The 19,916-nt window shown below is 40.5% G+C and overlaps 2 protein-coding genes across 18 annotated transcripts in view; both read left to right on the plus strand.

Moving 5' to 3' along the window:
* The window catches only part of map7d1b (MAP7 domain containing 1b), a 53,405-nt gene extending 49,730 nt beyond the window's left edge, over nucleotides 1–3,675 (plus strand). For 5 of the 8 annotated variants that reach the window (XM_064979952.1, XM_064979959.1, XM_064979958.1 and 2 more), the window contains 5 exons: nucleotides 856–960; nucleotides 1,183–1,236; nucleotides 1,707–1,776; nucleotides 1,994–2,251; nucleotides 3,080–3,675. In XM_064979952.1, the coding sequence (XP_064836024.1) occupies nucleotides 856–960; nucleotides 1,183–1,236; nucleotides 1,707–1,776; nucleotides 1,994–2,251; nucleotides 3,080–3,090 (498 nt within the window). In that variant the 3' untranslated portion in view covers nucleotides 3,091–3,675. The remainder of the gene's footprint in view (nucleotides 1–855; nucleotides 961–1,182; nucleotides 1,237–1,706; nucleotides 1,777–1,993; nucleotides 2,252–3,079) is intronic. The other 3 variants (XM_064979953.1, XM_064979955.1, XM_064979956.1) reach the window with 3 other exon arrangements.
* Nucleotides 3,676–8,463: 4,788 nt separating this feature from the next.
* Nucleotides 8,464–19,916, plus strand: part of thrap3b (thyroid hormone receptor associated protein 3b) — a 42,968-nt gene continuing 31,515 nt past the window's right edge. For 2 of the 10 annotated variants that reach the window (XR_010457009.1, XM_064979961.1), the window contains exon 1: nucleotides 16,347–16,554. Coding sequence is in view for 1 of the 10 variants with exons in the window: in XM_064979961.1 (XP_064836033.1) it covers nucleotides 16,477–16,554 (78 nt within the window). In the remaining 9 variants the exon portion in view is untranslated. Of the gene's footprint in view, nucleotides 8,615–16,025; nucleotides 16,185–16,343; nucleotides 16,863–19,916 lie in introns of those variants that run through there. The other 8 variants (XM_064979963.1, XM_064979968.1, XM_064979966.1 and 5 more) reach the window with 7 other exon arrangements.

Raw genomic sequence — 19,916 nt, forward strand, 5'->3', positions numbered from 1 at the left:
GCGGCAGGTAGCCTAGTGGTTAGAGTGTCAGACTTCTGATCAAAAGGTTGCAAGATCTTATCCCCAAGCTGACAAAGGAAAAACACATTGTTCTCCCCCTGAACAAGGCAGTTAACCCACTGTTCCTAGGCCATCATTGAAAATAAGAATTTGTTATTAACAAACTTGCCTAGTTAAAAAATACAAATAAATTATATATTTTTTTAAATCCCCTCGGTTGGTCTAATTAATGACAGATGTGATTCTGACGTATCATAGCTTGGTTTTCATCCCTCCATTCACAAAATCTGTTTATTACTGATTACTCAGTGATAAAGGGGTGGCAGGTAGCTTAGTAGTTAGAGCGTTGGGCCAGTAAGCAAAAGGTTGCTAGATCAAATCCCCAAGCTGACAAGGTAAACATCTGTCATTCTGCCCCTGAACAAGGTAGTTAACCCACTCTTCCTAGGCTGTCATTGTAAATAATAATTTGTTATTAACCAACTTGCCTAGTTAAATAAATGTTTAAAAAATCTAACTACCCCGTGAGCCATGTAAGGGAATTATTATTTGAGACATCAAGCCCTGCCCTACAGTGCCTGCTGCAGTGTAGACTTTTACTGCCACCTAGTGGTTAGGGAATTTATTTATTTATCAATTCCCTAGATGTTCAAATTGGCAAAATGATACATTTTACAAATGACCTTGAAAGAATGTATCCTAATTCTATTTTCCGTTAATCAAGATTGACATGGTTCCATTTCATTGTCAAGTCATTTCCTTGTTATCATAATAACATCACATATAATAGGCCTATTCAATCATACTATTGATAATCTATTGATCATGTTGCTTTCCCCTGTCTGTCTGTGTCAGAGGGAAGAGGCTGATGTCAGAGCTCGTGAGGAGGCAGAGCGTCAGCGCTTGGAGAGAGAGAAGCACTTCCAGAAGGAGGAACAGGCACGCCTGGAGAGAAAGAAGGTAGAGAAGGATGGAGGGATCAGAGACAGAGGGATGGAGGGGGAAGCAAAGTGGAAAAGTCAAGCATGTCTGTAGTTTTTACAGTGTGTATCAAAATTCCTATCATGTATCCTTACAAGGAAAATATCTAAGTCTATATAAAAATCTGTTGAAATACAATACATTAGTTGTAAAAAATGAAATGATGATGCCTTAATCTGCCTCTGCTGTTGAATTTCACAGCGCCTTGAGGAGATCATGAAGAGGACACGTAAGAGTAGTGATGCTGGAGAAAAGGTGAGTTGTGATGCTGGAGGAAAAAGGTGAGTCGTGATGCTGGAGGAAAAAGGTGAGTCGTGATGCTGGAGAAAAAGGTGAGTCGTGATGCTGGAGAAAAAGGTGAGTCGTGATGCTGGAGAAAAAGGTGAGTCGTGATGATGGAGAAAAGGTGAGTCGTGATGATGGAGAAAAGGCGAGTAGTGTAAGGCCTATGCTTCATATTAAAACCCTTATAATAATAATACTATATTATATTTATATAGTGCTTTATAGACCTTAATACATTTACATTTTAGTCATTTAGCAGACGCTCTTAACCAGAGTGACTTACAGTAGTGTGTATACATTTTCTTATTTTCGTATAGACCTACCCCCCCTCTTTGTTTGACTGCATTTATATAGTGCTCTTCCAGATCGTCAAAGCACCACCAATGTGTAGCACCCTTGGTTGATGCATGGCAACCATGTGCCATTTTATGTTCTTCTAGCCTACACTGCCGAAGGATTCCACTTCCCCAGCACAGGCCAATGGCAAGGACACTACGGACAGAAGTAAAGGTAAGTTCGCTGCGATGTAACTTGCAATGTCACTTTGTTCTCCCTCCATCCTTGAAAACCCAGCCTGTTAAGGGCTATGTACAGTATTTGTTTAAGAGTAAACTATATCAATTACATTTGTAGAGTGTCACTGCTGACTCTCCAACATGTGAAAAAAAAGAAGCCAGTCAACAATGGAAAATGGTCCTTGACTAACTTGTAACTTTTCTTTCTGCAGCTCCTGAGAGCAAGCAGAGTGCAGCAGAGTCTGCCCCTGTGCTGAACGGTGTCCAGCCAGCCAAACACCAGAACGGTCTCTCAGCCAATGGTGAGGCTGCTGACTTTGAGCAGATCATTCAGATGCCCAATCACAGCGGGAGCAGCAAAGGTGGGCCAGGGCAACTGGGGAGTGACATAGTCAGTGACCCAATCCTGGAGCCCTTCCTCATGAAAACATGTCCAATGAAGCCTCAGCATGCTGCAGGTAGCTATGCAGGTCAGGATTCATTCCTACATACATGCCTTATGATCAAAATGCTTATTTCAACATTACAAATAAAGTGTTTTATCACTGTAAGCAATCCATTGCTCTATAACCAAAATACCAGCATGTGTATAGCTCAGCACAGTTCTAGCTGTAATTAGCTAGAACATAAAGGCAAACTTAAAGGCAGGCCTCGACCCCTCCCCCTTCTAGCACTGACTACTACATTGAGGGAAAATGTACTTTATATGCCTGTGATATGTGGTTGTCCCCCCTAGCTATCTTAAGATGAATGCACTAACTAAGTCGCTATGGATAAGAGTGTCTGCTAAATGACTACAATGCAGGTCTAATTATCCTGTAATTAGTTAGAACTTAAAGGCAGCCTGAAAGGCAGGTCTAATTATGCTGTAATTAACTAGAACTTAAAGGCAGCCTGAAAGGCAGGCTAATTATAGCATAATTAGACTAGAACTATTACTACAGTATGCAGAGAGGGGGCTCCAAACCTCTACCACTATCTCCAAGCCTGGGTCTCAGCCTCAGGGAGCTTGGGAAACATGCCCTATGTGGGACAGGGTCCCAGTCCTGTTTGGGCAGGCCCCTTTGGTTGGGAAGCAAGTCCCCATTCATCATGCCAAGAACCCACAGCCGGTCTGGAAGACAGCCTAAACCAAGCAAAGCAAACAAAGAAAGCAATAGGACCAATTACATCTTATATTATGTCCTCATACACAGTAGGCCATTATGTACTGTAGAATATAGCTCATATTCCCAATTGAAGCACAAATGAATGATTTGCTCTCTCTCTCTCTCTCTCTCCCTTTCGTCTCCCTCCAGAAGTCCTCTGAGACACCAGGCCACCGGTCCATCCAATCAGTTTGTGCCACACGACACAGCAGCTTAGAAATAAAAAGTGTGCCAAACAAAAAACAACAACTATGGACTGCTTTTAAATGACTAAAAACATATACCTAATGCCGCAGAGGTCGAGAAGGAGGAGGAAAACTCTGCAAAGAAATACTTGTTGAAAAATGAACAAAAAAAGCAAAAAATGATGTATGTCACTTCTTCACGGTGTGTTATAGTGCAACATGTGTTAAGTTTTATTGAAAATGTCACATGCAGAGGTTATGGTGCACCTTAAAAACGACTGACTGTGTAATATTAGGAATTTTTGAGAATTATAAGACCTGGAAATATACAATATTTGACTATGGTTGTAATTATTATTATTATTATTATCATCATCATCGTTGTTATTCTATTGCTATTGTTATCTTAAGTTGAACAAAGTGTGTGTTGGTTCTTTTTGTCTTGTATAATTGAGTTATTGAACTAGGAGAGGAGGCAGAGCAGTGTGTACATGTATATGAGCCTGGCTGCCTAGGCCTCCTGCCATGGGGTAGCTGTGGGATAAAGCTTCATGAAATGGAGAGTGCCTGTCTTTCTTTCTGTCTGTCTGTCTGTTTGTGTCACTCTCCTCTATTGTTTAAGATGGTATGATACAGACTAAGTAGTACATTTCTGTTGGCTCAATGTCTGATAAGTGAAGCATGAATGTATGGGACGTGAGTCTAACATTGTCACAGAGTCTTACATTTGCCAGGAGTTTGATCAGCGGTTGTTAAACATAATCTGTTACGGTTGGGTTCTTCAGTGTTTTTCCATGTCGCATTTGAACCACATGAATACAGAGAGGAGAATCAGGACACAGTACAGTGTCTGTCTGCTGTTCCGTGTCGCTGCTGGTTCTATCAGGACACAGTACAGTGTCTGTCTGCTGTTCCATGTCGCTGCTGGTTCTATCAGGACACAGTACAGTGTCTGTCTGCTGTTCCGTGTCGCTGCTGGTTCCATCAGGACACAGTGCAGTATATGTCTGCTGTTCCATGTCGCTGCTGGTTCTATCAGGACACAGTACAGTATCTGTCTTCTGTTCCATGTCGCTGCTGGTTCTATCAGGACACAGTACAGTATCTGTCTTCTGTTCCATGTCGCTGCTGGTTCTATCAGGACACAGTACAGTATCTGTCTTCTGTTCCATGTCGCTGCTGGTTCTATCAGGACACAGTACAGTATCTGTCTTCTGTTCCATGTCGCTGCTGGTTCTATCAGGACACAGTACAGTATCTGTCTTCTGTTCCATGTCGCTGCTGGTTCTATCAGGACACAGTACAGTATCTGTCTTCTGTTCCATGTCGCTGCTGGGTCCATCAGGACACAGTACAGTATCTGTCTTCTGTTCCATGTCGCTGCTGGTTCTATCAGGACACAGTACAGTATCTGTCTTCTGTTCCATGTCGCTGCTGGTTCTATCAGGACACAGTACAGTATCTGTCTTCTGTTCCATGTCGCTGCTGGTTCCATCAGGACACAGTACAGTATCTGTCTTCTGTTCCATGTCTCTGCTGGTTCTATCAGGACACAGTACAGTATCTGTCTTCTGTTCCATGTCGCTGCTGGTTCTATCAGGACACAGTACAGTATCTGTCTTCTGTTCCATGTCGCTGCTGGTTCTATCAGGACACAGTACAGTATCTGTCTTCTGTTCCATGTCGCTGCTGGTTCTATCAGGACACAGTACAGTATGTCTTCTGTTCCATGTCGCTGCTGGTTCTATCAGGACACAGTACAGTATCTGTCTGCTGTTCCATGTCGCTGCTGGTTCTATCAGGACACCGTACAGTATCTGTCTGCTATTCCATGTCGCTGCTGGTTCTATCAGGACACAGTACAGTATCTGTCTTCTGTTCCATGTCGCTGCTGGTTCTATCAGGACACAGTACAGTATCTGTCTTCTGTTCCATGTCGCTGCTGGTTCTATCTGTCTTCTGTTCCATGTCGCTGCTGGTTCTATCAGGACACAGTACAGTATCTGTCTTCTGTTCCATGTCGCTGCTGGGTCCATCAGGACACAGTAGAGTATCTGTCCACTGTTCAATTTCACTGCTGGTTCTATAAAGGCTCTATCTGCAAAAAGATGACTCCTGAGATAATTTTCTTTCAAATTCTGAACCAGTTGGTTTGAATGGTGTCAGCAATTTTAATCTGTATTCTTTTGAACTTAACATGCATTTTGGTATTTAGAGTACTATATAGGTAGAGAACATTGAACAGAACAAGGCTACATCAATAACTACATTTTGACAAAAATGCAGCTAGAACCTTAATAGTCCCAAACTCTCCAAATGTTAAAGTGGTGAATGAGAGGAGGGATATGGAGGGAGGTTAAGAGACTCTGTCCCTTGATCTGGCAGAGAGAGAGATGGATTTTGTCAGATCAAGGGACCAAGAGTGAAAAATGGAGGGATGGAAGGAGAGAGAGAGATGGATAGATCTGTTAAGTGCAGCATTACAGCTGTTCTCTCTGATCACAACACACTTCACTAGAAATCACTGGGGTAGGATTGCCAGCCTGTTGACCCAGAGTAGCAGCTGGTGATGCAAATCATAGAGTCAGGTTCAAACCTCCATTACAGACAATAATGACTTATTATTTTCTCAAGAGAGAAAAACACCACTGCTTCAGTGGACAATGGTAATTGTGAGTAGGTTTGTTGGTTATTAGTTTGATCGGATAAGTCATTATCTTCATCCCATACGGCACCCTATTCCCTTTATAGTGCACTACTTTTGAAGGAGTGCACTATATAGGGAATGGGCTGCCATTTGAGGCAGAGGCATAAGCTCATTATGCCAGAAGGTGGCAGCACTTGTTTACAAACATTATGCAGATCCAAGAGGATGTTCAGATTTCTCCAGCTGGTCTTTTATAATGACATCCATATTTATCTTTATCTTTATCACAGATACTCCAGTGAGTAGAGGAAATATCATTAGGATCGGGTTAAATCATCAAAAAGGTCCGAAGGATAGTGAAAATGTCACGTGTTTCCCAAATGCCTTGTGCACAATACAGTGATTTTACAGCATCCAAAAACAAAACGCAACTAAGATTTTTGCTGTTATTATTCCCTCAAAAATACCAAAACATGACTCATCTCTCATCATCATTCAGGCACCAGCAGCGTTTCCAGAACAGGTCTGATCCACGTGATGGATCATCTGCAGCTGATGAAATCACTGAAGAAAGGAGCTTCACTCTTATCTATCCATCTATTTATAGGAGAGTGTTGACAGTCCAATGACATGGGCTTCAGTCATGGTCTATGCCAAGAGGGTCTGTGTCTTTTGACCACAGCTCATAGGGCTCTGGTCAAAAGTAGTGCACTATGTAGGGAATAGGGTGCTATTTGGGACACAGGCAAGGACTTGATTCATTGGGAATGTGGGACAGGATCCATTATGATGGATTGAGCTTCCTCTGCCTCCATTTGAAAGGCTGAAGGTTCCCAAAGTGGCAACTGAAGAGAATTTATTTGATTCATGACATTACAGATAGTTTATTGTGGTGTTGATTGGTTGCCATGGTTGGAGAGTAACTGAATACATGTATTAAAAAAACACTTGATTATTACTTCTTGGATCACTTAAATTCAACAACCCTGTTGGTTACTGCTATAGATGTCTAATTCTCATTCTAACATATTATACAGTGAATCTTTCAGGGTTTTGGTTGCTATGGCTAAAACTATTGATCTTTGGTGGGCATTCGTTGTGTTCAAATTGTGTTATACATCTCAGGTGTTTACTGTGGGTAAAATTTTAACTTAAAAAAAGGTCAATGAACTGTGATAGCAAATTTGACTTGATTCATTGGACATTAGACGGTCGATATAAAGGACAAAAAGATTGCTGCACTAAGAGTCAGACACCTGCTATCTGTGCAGGACAGGCTGTATTTGTTTAGCTGTTGCTCTGGGTTGCAACCCCATGATGATTGACCCTTGTAATGAAAGCAGACACTACAACAGGTGTGTGTTCACTATCCCTTTGCAATCAAACATAATATGCCTTGTGGTCACTCTCTTTTCAGCATCCCTGGGCAGCCCACTAACTTTTAATAGAACCCTTTATTACAACAAATTCCCCTAGGCTATGGTCATGGTGCTTATTTCATGCCCTGGCTAACATATTGAATGTCCAGCTAAATAAACTGGGCCTACTGAAACAGCAGCCGTAACGGCTTTCTGGCACTGAAAGTATGCCCCCTGTATTGGTTTACTCTCTGTTGGAGAGAATAGCCTTTTCTGTGTCTTTAGGAACACTTGTAGTCCTCAGTGCAGTAACTCAGGACTACAATAAATTGATGTGACTTATTTGACAATTTAAAAAAAACAAAGGCACTCCAGCTGAAGACAGCAATACATACTGTATATTAAAAGGTTTATTCCCAATGTTTCCCTTGTACAGTGCATTGAGGTAGACGAAGAGCCTTCCCTTCACTTATTTCTATGTTCTCCTTGGGTGTTCTCACTGGAACCAGGTGATGTCACCAGGGTCCCAGCTGCTCATGTCACGTGTTCTGGGAAAAAGCTAGGTTATGATGTCTATAGTGTAGGTATCATAGAATTAGGAATACTAGAAATTTAGCACATTTGTGATTTAATAGGATCTCTATGTTATTGTAGCTAGGTCAAGAGCTGCCTACTGCTCTATATGATAATACACAGAACCATTTCCCTTTGGTTACTGGAGAGCTAGATAGGGTGGACTATTTGCATAACCGTCTGTACATTGTGATGTGGTATCACACCTTCGACAATGGATAGTTTGAATCTTCTACAATTATGCAAATGTTTCAACCATGTATGCTACAGTATCTCTAGTGACTGATGTGTTAGAAAGACTACCATTTTTGAAAAATGACGGTATTTGAAACCTGTGTGTCAGGGCCCTTTCCTCTCTGGTACCACGTTGGCCACAGTGGTATGGACAGCGTGTTGCATTTTAAAATGTCCGTCATCTGGAAAGGGAGAGGCAGGTCTTCTGCTTAACTTTACCTTGGGCCTTACCAAAACACTACTTTACCAAAACACTACAGGACACATTTTCCACAACACTGTGTTGTCCTTTCCCACAGACTAAACAACACCGAGTCTACTGAAATGAACTAGCATCTAGGGAGGCCATCCTTTAGACATGAATAACATTGAACCTTTGACCCTTGCCTCTGTCTCGGTCCTCATAAAATCTACCATTTAATTGTTTTTAAAGTCAACTCCCCCTGCTGAACACATGGTTTCCTAGAGGCTGAAGACATACCATATACAAACACATAATCCCACATAGCTACAGACAATGCTGCACTAAATAAAACTAACAACGTGTGCAGTATACAGATTGTTTACCGTTGAAGTTTTTATCAAGCACATGCCAGATAAGAACCAGGGTTTGTATTCCTCCCCCATGGTTCATTGGGCTTCCTGCTCTTATTTTTTACTTTCTCTTTTTCACGCTTCCAGACTCGAGGTGAGTTCTCTTTTTAATGTTTGGATTTCTTACTTTTACATGCTTACCTAGCCCTTGATTTTAGACAGATCTTGTGTGATGGTAGGTATGCAGGTCTGAAACTAATTATTTAAAAGTTTTTGAAATAATTTGAGAGTAGATCAGCCATTATAATGAGTGAAATGGACATACAATGACCCCACTGGGTATAGACGTCAATTCAACGTCTATTCCACATTTGTTCAAGCTAATTTTATTGAAATGACGTGGAAACAACGTTGATTCAACCAAAAAAAGACTGTATAAAGTAATACAATGCTATTTTATGGTGAAAATTATATTTTATACTAATACAATTGCTTTGTTTAACAAATAAAAAACAAATCTAAAAAAAGAAAGTCAAAATAATTGGCACTCCTGTTTTCAATACTCCTGCACTTTTTTCAAAGATGTTTTATGAGATTGCAGAACACATTGGGAGGGATCTTAGACCATTTCTATATACAGAATGCAAAACACACATTTATTGAGGTTCAAGTCTGGAGACTGAGAAGACTTTTGCAAAATGTTGATGTTGTGGTCAATAAACAATTTCTTTGTGGATTTTGATGTGTGCTCGGGGTTATTGTCTTGGTAGAAAATCCACTTGCGGCCAAGTTTCAGCCTCCTAGCAGAGGCAACCAGGTTTTTGGCTAAAATGTCCTGGTACCTGGTAGAGTTTGATGCAGTTGACCTTAACAAGGACCTCAAGACCAGTGGAAGCATAACAGCCCCATAACATCAAAGATCCACCACCTTATTTTACAGTAGGCATAATGTACTTTTCTGCATATGCATATTTCTTTCAAGGCCAAACCCACCACTGGGTGTGCGTGGCCAAAGAACTGTATTTTCATGTCATCCAACAATTGTAAATGCCTGGAGTTTGCTAAAACAGCATTGGCACTTGGATTGGAACCGGTGCTATGATCAGATGAGACACAAATCGAGCCCTTTGATCACGCACACCAGTGGTGGGTTTGGCATCGAAAGAAAGATGCAAGGAGAGGGTGCCGGAGTATTGAAAACAGGGGTGCCAATAATTATGTTTTACTACTTAGAACAATATAATTTTTTAAATATAAATACCCGACTGTATATCTATATAAATCAGTCATGACCCTATGTAAAAAAATAAACCTCTTGTAAACAGAGTTAAGTGACCAACACAGAGGAGAGGCAATTATGTCGACCAACAAAATAATAACAGGAAGGGTTTGAAGCTGTTGAGGCATTTGAAGCTGTTGAGGCATTTTTATGAACCTGTTGAGGGGTTTGAAGCTGTTGACATGGTGCACAGTTAACCCCAGTTAAAGCTAAGGGGGACAGGAAGAGATGGAGAGACCTTGTGGAAGCCTTACACGCCACTCTGTGCAATGAGGCCCAAGTAAAGGGGACATAGCATCCCATTGCATACTCAGCAGAATTACCCTCAAACTTGACGGTGTGTTTCTGCACAACTAGAGCCACATAGGGTGCCATTTGGGACCCAGACTATTCCCTACATAGTCCTATGGGCCCTGGTAAAAAAGTAGTGCATTATATAGGGAATAGAGTGCCATTTGGTACGCATCCTACTGTGGACAGCTCTCAGCCAGAAGCAGGAAATAGGTCACAGCACAAAATCGTTTGCATCACCGCTATAGCAGCAGCCATCTTATTCCCACAGAATATGTACCTCCAGTCTCCTGTGAAAGTGAAGTGCAATGATCAAAGCTTTAAATAGAAACAGGTACTGACAAAAGACGTTGTCTTCCACTTCAGTGTTTGGTTGAATTTATGGTGGCCAGCCAGTCACTCACTACAACATTCCTACAATGAGAATGCAGTAAACTGGGAATCACACAGATAAAACCACAAAACACATTTGATAAAAACTCGAATGAATTGCAGCATGACCTTGTGTTCGTTCTGTTGGTTTAGAGCCCTGTCGTGGACAGACTACCTATCTCACCAAATGATGCAACATTGGTTGTTTGTTTTCCTTCTTTTTGAGTTGACTTACTTCATTGTCCTCTGGGCCTAGTGTTGACATGTGCTATTGGTTTAGCCTTTTTTGTGGGATGAAGACATCAAGTGTACTAATCCCGTAACCTGGAAAGCCTATGACTAGATGACTCAAGAACTGGCATAAAAACGTTCCCCATTTAGTTTATGCTTGCAGTTACATGGTGTGCAACAATTTCATGAACATAAAGGAGCACATTTCCTGAAGGATTGTGCATGTAAAGCCGAGCACCAAGATTTTTTCACATAGGCCAAGGCTTTAGTTGACTGGTTGTAGGTCTAGAGTCATAAAAACGCTCAGAATAACAAGATGTTAGATATATGAAACTTCAAGAGATAGTAAATGAGTTGTCAAAGGGATGATACGGCAGACATGTCCTAAGGTTTACAACAATCCTTTCCATATCGTCATCTTATAGGTTAGTGTTACCTTTACAGGGTCAAAAGCTTTGAGGCAACAATTTTCATTGTCACCCACCTTTTGCCTGTTTAGTCCCTTCCCTCATGGAATGTAAAGCCAAAGTGAGACCATAAACAGTCTATAATAGTGATTGAAAGGTCTAGGAGGCATGTGGCATTACACAATGTGAAGACAGGACATAGAGCATGGGCTAAATTGAATCTAGGCACCACAAGGTCTAGGGACACCTGCATTCCAAAAGCACCTGGAAGTAAGGGAAGGAAGGGATGTGTTTGTCACTATCTCTGCATCCTCTAAGGTCAAAAGGGGGTGAATTTACTACCACAGATGTGAGACGTGCTTGGAAAAATGATAAAGGATGCATCTTGGAGCTGGTAGTGGTTAGTTATATGTTATACAGTAGAGTAGACTATATTATACATGCAGTAGGAGAGAGATAGTTTCTGAAACTATCTGGATAGGCAGTTCCTCTGTCCTTGAGATGGTTTTAGAGAACAGCTGGGTTTGTTTCCTTTCCACAACCATTATGATGATACCCTGTATGTATGTGGTGCACAGTTAGCCTATTTAAAGACTATCAAGTATGGGACATGTCAACGCAGCATGATAAGAACACAGTGAATAGAAAGGGAGTCACTGTCGCTGCACGGAGTTGAAGCCGAGTGCATTTTTCCTTGCTCAAGTCTCTCAGGGCATGACATATCTCACTATTTAGTTTCCAGAGTAATGACGTGTGTTCAATTTATGCTTTTGATCAAACACACCTGATCTCATCAGGTTCTCTTTCAGGAGCCTGCAGCCAGGCACTGTTCAAACCCCAATTGCATGGTAGCAGTGATATAGTCAACACGACGTGACTTCTCAGCAGGGAGCAAATATGCTGGTTTATGAGACCATCAAAACAAAGGCATCATCTGCCAACAAGCTGCATGCTACCATCTTTCTGCCCTGTTAAATGGAAGGTAATGGAAATACAGAACTGCTGCTGGGGTCTACACATGGCACAGAACAAAAAGGGAACGACAGAGGCGCATTACTACACAAATCAGCTCATTTTTACAAGAGTACAAAAATACAATTGCATTATTGATGTTCATGCAGTAATTCTTGCTGGATTAATATGATTCTTATTCATTTGGATTTTAATGGGGATTTCCTCCCGAGTGCAAAAATAATCCCTTTATCTGCCTCCTTCTGAATGGAAAAGTGCTGTTTTCTTCCATAACACATCTGGGGTTTTACTGAATTGGCTGGCTAGGCCTTGGCTTTGGATAAAGATTGGCAGTGTATTCCATTGAATACAAAGATTTTTATTTTAAACACTTCAGGGGGGAATAACATGTCCAACAGTGAAATGACTCCAGATTCCCACAATGCGCTCTCTCTGTGAATGGACAATGATTATAAAAATATGGGTCACACTTTATTTGGATAGTCCCATATAGAGGATGTACAGATGGTCATACTATCAACAAACTGTCTGTTGATGAGCAAATACTTGCTACGGGTAGGTTTAGAATAAGGGGTGGGGTGAGGGTTAAGTTTAAGGTTAGGTTAAGGGTTAAGTTTAGTGTAGGGCTAGGGTAGAGGATAGTTAGTTGAAATGTTGTTGACGGTTATTGAACATCTACTAGGGACTATCCAAATAAAGTGTTACCAAAATCTGTTACACATTTACTAATGGCTAATACAGTCCTCTACAGAAGACTAATCTCTCTCTCACACACACACACACACACACACACACACACACACACACACACACACACACACACACACACACACACACACACACACACACACACACACACACACACACACACACACACACACACACACACACACACACACACACACACACACACACACACAGCCATGTAAACCCATTAATGGGATAGAGTATTCTATGGTCATTTCTATGTAAAAAAGGACCCATGAGCACCAACATGGGAAGTTTATAGATGCATATCAAATTGTGTCAAATGAAAGCGAAGAGTCTATATTTTGGGGAAATGAAGGCATAGATACGTTTACAAAAATGTTTTACATTGTAACAATTAAGAATAAGCAAAGGCTTTGATTTCTTGTCACGCAGACGCAAAAGAGGTCTTAAAAACATCTACTACAAAGTCTTAAAATGTATTTGAAATATATTAAAACACAACTACATTGAAGTTAAGGCCCTTGCCAACTAATATCAACATTTATATTCCGTTTTGCAGAAATGATTTGCCTTCTATAAGTTTAAGAAATATTGTCTAGTGTCTTGTCATTCTGTCACCATAACCCCCATATCTTTAAGATATTTTCACATTTCTCTCCCTCATGAGGGAAAATTCTGAAAGTTCACAGAAGTAAAAGGTAGACCTACTAATTAGTTAGTGTTTTTACTGCTAACAATTTTGATTATGAATTACTAAGTATTTAAAACACTCTGTTATCAAATTGCTAAACAGAGTGACCCGAAAAATCTGTAACAGAATGGCTGCAATTGAATTGGTCACAATGGGAAATCATAGTAGTCACAAACTAGTTGCAGTAGAGCACAGTAAAGAGCAGTAAAATACAGTACAGTAGAGTATAGTGCAGTACAGCACCGTAGAGCACACAAGTAGAGTACAGTATAATGTAATATGCTCTACTTTACTGGACAGTAGTATACTGTACCGTAATGTCCAAACATATGACTGGAACAGATTTGGTCGAGTCCAGACCAAACAAATTTGGTCTTGTTTAGGGGAGGAGCTTGTTAGAACGATAGTCTTATTCTACACACTGGCTATCGTTAGGGTGTCATAGTACCCCCCCCAACCCAATTTGTGTGTGAGGAGGAGATGAAGGCCATCTTTTTGGGGGCCTATGTTGATGTTGACAAGACACTAGACAATATTGCCTTCTATAAGTTTAAGAAATATTTATTTATGTAATTCTCTTCATGGTGATGTAGCCTGAAATATGTACACATGCAATGGAAGATATGAAATGTTTCTACCTTTGTGTACATATTTCAGGATACATCACCATGAAGAGAATTACATAAATAACTTATGCATTTACAGTATGTTTAGGACAGATCATGGACCAATAATGTAATTATGTTATCATCATCCAAGTGTTGATCCACTTCACTTACTGTAGCTCAATTATCAAGAGATTATTTTTAAACTCAAGGTATCATAGCTGACACCACAGGAGGCTGCTGAGGGGAGGACAGCTCATAATAATGGCCGGAACAGAGCGAATGGAATTAAACACATGGAATCCATGTGTCTGATGCATTTGATAGCATTCTACTCCAGCCATTACCACGAGCCAGTCCTCCCCAATTAAAAATGGCACTGGGTGCTCTGCCTCAAAAAAAAAAAAGAAAAAAAAAGATTTTACTATTCAATTACAACATCAACATAGGCCCCCAAAAAGATGGCCTTCATCTCCTCCTCACACACAAATTGGGTTGGGGGGGTACTATGACACCCTAACTAGAGTGTTGCTTTGTGCAAGTTATTTACAGTTATGAACTAGACACAAATCAGATTAAGCTTCCTGTTGGCCTCATTGAGGGGCACCTACTGGGCACAGACGTCAGTTCAATGTCTATTTTTTACATTTACAGTCGGTCGAGCCGTGCAAATTCAACAAAACATTTCACCACCATTTCCGTCGATGTCGCACTTCCGCATCTTGCCGTGAAAGGTGACAGCTAAAACGGTGTTTGTCAGACTATGAGATATCCCAACAATCGGTCTTCTCGCGTCTTTATTGTCCCAACGGGTTGGCCTACAAACTATTATGACCCCTCTATGAAAAGGTGAGACTCTCACTAATATTTCAGTCTCCGGTTGGCTCTACGACCCCCACAAACGTCTTGGGACTTGTATGATGTCGGTACAGCTGATCTGCCAACTTCTGAGACTCTTAAACAGGTACATGTCAGTTGTTTTGCTCTAGGACGCCCACAGGCCTCACAAGACTCTTCTGAAGGCCCCCAAGTACCCGTTTTTTTTTAATGAATGGAAGTATCTCTTGTAGTCTTATATCTCCCTCTCTAACTTTAAGCATCAGCTGTCAGAGCAGCTTACCGATCACTGTACCTGTACACAGCCAATCTGTAAATAGCACACCCAACTACCTCATCCCCATATTATTACTTACCCTCTTGCACCTCAGTATCTCTACTTGCACATCATCATTTGCACATCTATCACTCCAGTGTTAATCACTAAATTTGAATTATTTCTCCTCTATGGCCTATTTATTGCCTTACCTCCCTACTCTTCTACATTACACTGTGTTGTTGACTGTACGTTTGTTTGTAACTGTTGTTTTTGTCGCTTTTTTTAATATATATATTTTTTAACCTTTATTTAACTAGGCAAGTCAGTTAAAGAACAAATTCTTATTTTCAATGACGGCCTAGGAACAGTGGGTTAACTGCCTACATGGCTAAATAAAAATAAATACATGGAAACTGTTTAGTACCAAAAATAATGGGTTAAATGCATGTAAAAAAATAAAAAATAATAATGCAAATCTTTATATCTCTCAGGTACAGTACCAGTCAAAAGTGTGGACATCTACACATTCAACAGTTTCTTTATTTTTACAATTTTCTGTATTGTAGAATAGTAAAGACTATCAAAACTATGAAATAACACATACAGAATCATGTAATAACCACAAAGTATTAAACAAATGTAAATATATTGTATATAGTAGCCACCCTATAGCGTCGCACACTCTTTGTATTATCATCCGGCTTCATGAGGTAGTCACCTGGAATGCATTTTAACAGGTGTGCCTTTAAAAGTTAATTTGTGGAATTTCTTTCCTTCTTAATTTCTTTGAGCCAATCAAGTTGTGTTGTGACAACGTAGAGGTGGTTTACAGAAGATAGCCCTATTTCAATTAAGTCGCACTTTCCTTTTCATTAGGGACAGATAGTTTGGACAGGTAGCCAACTGCTTGTAAAATGTACGGAACATTTTAGAGTGTGATGAAGCAAAAGGGGGTTGAGCGCATGTTCATTGAGGTCAATACTGGTAGAGGAAACAGTGCATCCTGTTGTCTATTTCGAGCCCAAGAGAATGCGTCTCATCAGGAAAGCACAATACATTGCAGGTTCAGGTAATATTTTACAGTAGTAGCCTACAGTAGCTACTGGATGACTGATTGGCAGCATGATTTGAATAATCCAAATAATAATCAAATGAGATGGGGGGCCAGCCTTAATTAAAGATTTGACAGGGAAATCTAGGAGGGAAATTTGACCTCAGTCAAAGAGGAAGAGGTATAGCAATATGTTTCACTCTCGCGAAAATGTCTAAAATAAGCATAATTTGTGCCTATGGGCTTATTTTGGAGCTAATCACCTGCCTTCCTGCCTTTGGGACAACGACTCCATTGTTGGGGCGGAGATATGAGCATCTCGTCATTATATACCGATCTCTGCCTCACGAGCCTACTGCTGCTGCGTACTGTACCTTACGACTCACTGGTGAGGGGACCAAATGGCTTATTACATTTGGTAGCTCGCGTACGATACATAAGCTACGATATCAGAAATATGTATGTATTTAGCAGAAAATTACATTTATGACTTCGGGTAGTTAAGTTAAATATACCGACCGTGCAACTGCGTCCTCCTTGTCAGGGGTAGAGTTAACGTTATTCAGTTGCTTTTGTCGGAAAGCAGCAGGAGCGTATTGGTCTGGTTTGGCTAGCAACACAATTTAGCTAACTGTTAACATTTTATTTGTATTAACAAACAAGCTAGCTAACTTAGCCGTGTGAAACCAGTCTGAGGTAAGTGAAAGGGCATGTTTTATAAACCAGTTATTTTACCTGTTGACGTCTGCCAGTGAAGCTAGTTAGCTAGCTAACGTTAGCTACCCACCCCCTAGCCGATTAAACTCAACTCCAGTTTAGTCGGCTACCTACCCTCTGCTCTCCAGCCAGGTAACTAGTCACTTGAATACTAAAATAGTGTAGTTAGCTAGTTAACCAACTAAAGTGTAACCCAGTTTACTGTAAAAATTGACTAGTTAGGTAGTTAGAAAACGCAATTCTAGCTAGGTACCTGATTTTATATAGTTAATCTTGTTCATTATTAGCCTTGACTTGAGCTAACTAACTAGCCACAATGTATGTGTACGCTGACTGTTGTCATGTCCATTACTCCACTACTAGCTAGAGCAGCTGTTTGCCTCTAAACATAGCTATGTTTGCCAAGCACATTAGGATAATTAAACAGCTAAATGAGTGCAAAAAAACAGATGTATTCACCAACTGTTAATGACCTAACTAACGTCGGACATCAAACAGTTGCTGTCATCTGTTTTTTTGGGGGTTGTATAATGTAGCCTCATGTGAATTCAACAATAGCCTACAGTATTGTAGCCAGAATTTTTAATAATACTCCACCAGCACTAATCATGTGAGTAGCAATACATCCTTGAAATATAAGTTTGTCTTTTGATTGACCAAAAGCAGACCGATCACATGTCAATCTGGCAACATTTCAGGGACTAGAATGCTCCCAATCAATGTCAATGTTTAAATGAGATTGCTCTAGATTAGACGACTCCGCGGTTGTCACTAGCCAGTGAAAATTGCTATATCAAAAATTACTGAAGGGATAATCCATCCCAAAACACAAATTATTGAGTGGTAAGTCACACTAACGTAAAAATAATTTGGACAAATGTTTCATTTTGTCGTTAAATCCCTTAAGGAAATATGTATCAGCTCAAATCTACTACAAAACCCACAATGCAGTTCTCTCTCGCTGGGCTAGGTAGCTAGAAAACATAGCTACACACAATAGTAGCAGAGTCAATATAAGCATGTGAAGTAACAAGCTGGCTGTACAATCACCTAAACAAACAGCACTATCAATCTAGAAGTCTTACTCACTGAGTTCAACTTCCAGTTTGTTTCTGCCACTGAGCTATAAACGGCGTCTCAACCCAGAGCGAGAGCAGAGTAACGTTGCTATCCCACAGAGATGCTTTTGAGGAGATGGGGTACTCCATTAGAATCGTATTAACGCCCATTGTGAACATTGCCTATAAATCGTCCATGGGCCGCGCGGTGCATTCTGTGACAATAAGCTCTCCTTCAAGGAGTGAATGGGAGTCAATTGAGCCCGAGCTCAAAATCAAAACATTACCATAAATTTCGAGAAACAAGTACAACGTTGCAAACCATTTCCAAGGTGTGCGATAATGAACTTGTTCGCTGTAATATCATATAGCTTTGGAATCATGACATTACGTACTTTTGAGGAAAATAGGCAACTTTCTCTCCTCTTACTCTAAATTTGAGAAGGGATTGCGTGACGATTAGTTTTGTAACCGTGTAATTTAGCATGACGACGCGAATGTGATGGGTCGACAGTCAGTTGGATGGGGCGTTTCTTCATTCCTTTATTTAATATCTCTGTTTCACATACACAGGGCGCCTTGCGACATGGTACTTGAAGGAGAAAGAGTTGAATCATTTTGGACACTGTTTAGATAAAGCACATCTAAGTGAAATATTTCATTTTTCATGACGATATAAACGGATGGATGTGTTCTAGACAATTATGCCCATACCATCTTTTGGCTGCTTTGGCGATCTGGAGTGCATTTCATTGTTTTAAAAGCGTTATGAAATATGAGAGTGTTATTTCCAGTGACCAGTTAGGTTGGGATTAGTCATAATTATGATTTTGTGGTGACTGGTGAGGACCTGACTCTGCATTCAATACTCAGTAACAAGAAACCGAGGCTTACAACTCTTAATATCATTATTTGCCGAATATGTTCAACCATAGCCTACACAGCCTAACCCCTATGTCATAATTTAAAGCTTCAACATGTAAATTTTTTTGGCGACCTGACCAAATTCAGGTAGAAATGGGATTATAGATATGTAATTCTCATTGAAAGCTAGTCTAAGAAGGGGTAGATCTGTTCTGTGCTCCATTTCAATGCTTCCAGTTAAGTTTAGTTTTACTTTCTGTTTTGTACACCAGCTTTAAACAGCTGAAAAATACAAATTGTGATAATTGAAAATATATTTCACAGTTGTTTAGATGGTACAATGATTCTCTACACTAGCTTGTTTTGTCACACACAGCATTTTTATTGATTTATTTCACCTTTATTTAACCAGGTAGGCTAGTTAAGAACAAGTTCTCATTTGCAACTGCTACCTGGCCAAGATAAAGCATAGCAGTGTGAACAGACAACAACACAGAGTTACACATGGAGTAAACAAAACATACAGTCAATAATACAGTAGAACAAAACAGCTGCAGCGATCGGTTAGTTGCTCAGATAGCAGATGTTTAAAGTTGGTGAGGGAGATAAGTCTCCAACTTCAAAGATTTTTGCAATTCGTTCCAGTCACAGGCAGCAGAGAACTGGAAGGAAAGGCGGCCAAATGAGGTTTTGGCTTTAGGGATGATCAGTGAGATACACCTGCTGGAGCGCGTGCTACGGGTGGGTGTTGCCATCGTGACCAGTGAACTGAGAGAAGGTGGAGCTTTACCTAGAAAGGACTTGTAGATGACCTGGAGCCAGTGGGTCTGGCGACGAACATGTAGTGAGGGCCAGCCGACTAGAGCATACAGGTCGCAGTGTTGGGTGGTATAAGGTGCTTTAGTAACAAAACGGATGGCACTGTATCCAGTTTGCTGAGTAGAGTATTGGAAGCTATTTTGTAGATGACATCGCCAAAGTCGAGGATCGGTAGGATAATCAGTTTTACTAGGGTAAGTTTTGTGGCGTGAGTGAAGGAGGCTTTGTTGCGAAATAGAAAGCGGACTCTAGATTTGATTTTGGATTGGAGATGTTTGATATGAGTCTGGAA

Source organism: Oncorhynchus masou, chromosome 12 (assembly GCF_036934945.1).
Source record: "Oncorhynchus masou masou isolate Uvic2021 chromosome 12, UVic_Omas_1.1, whole genome shotgun sequence".
Lineage (NCBI taxonomy): Eukaryota > Metazoa > Chordata > Actinopteri > Salmoniformes > Salmonidae > Oncorhynchus > Oncorhynchus masou.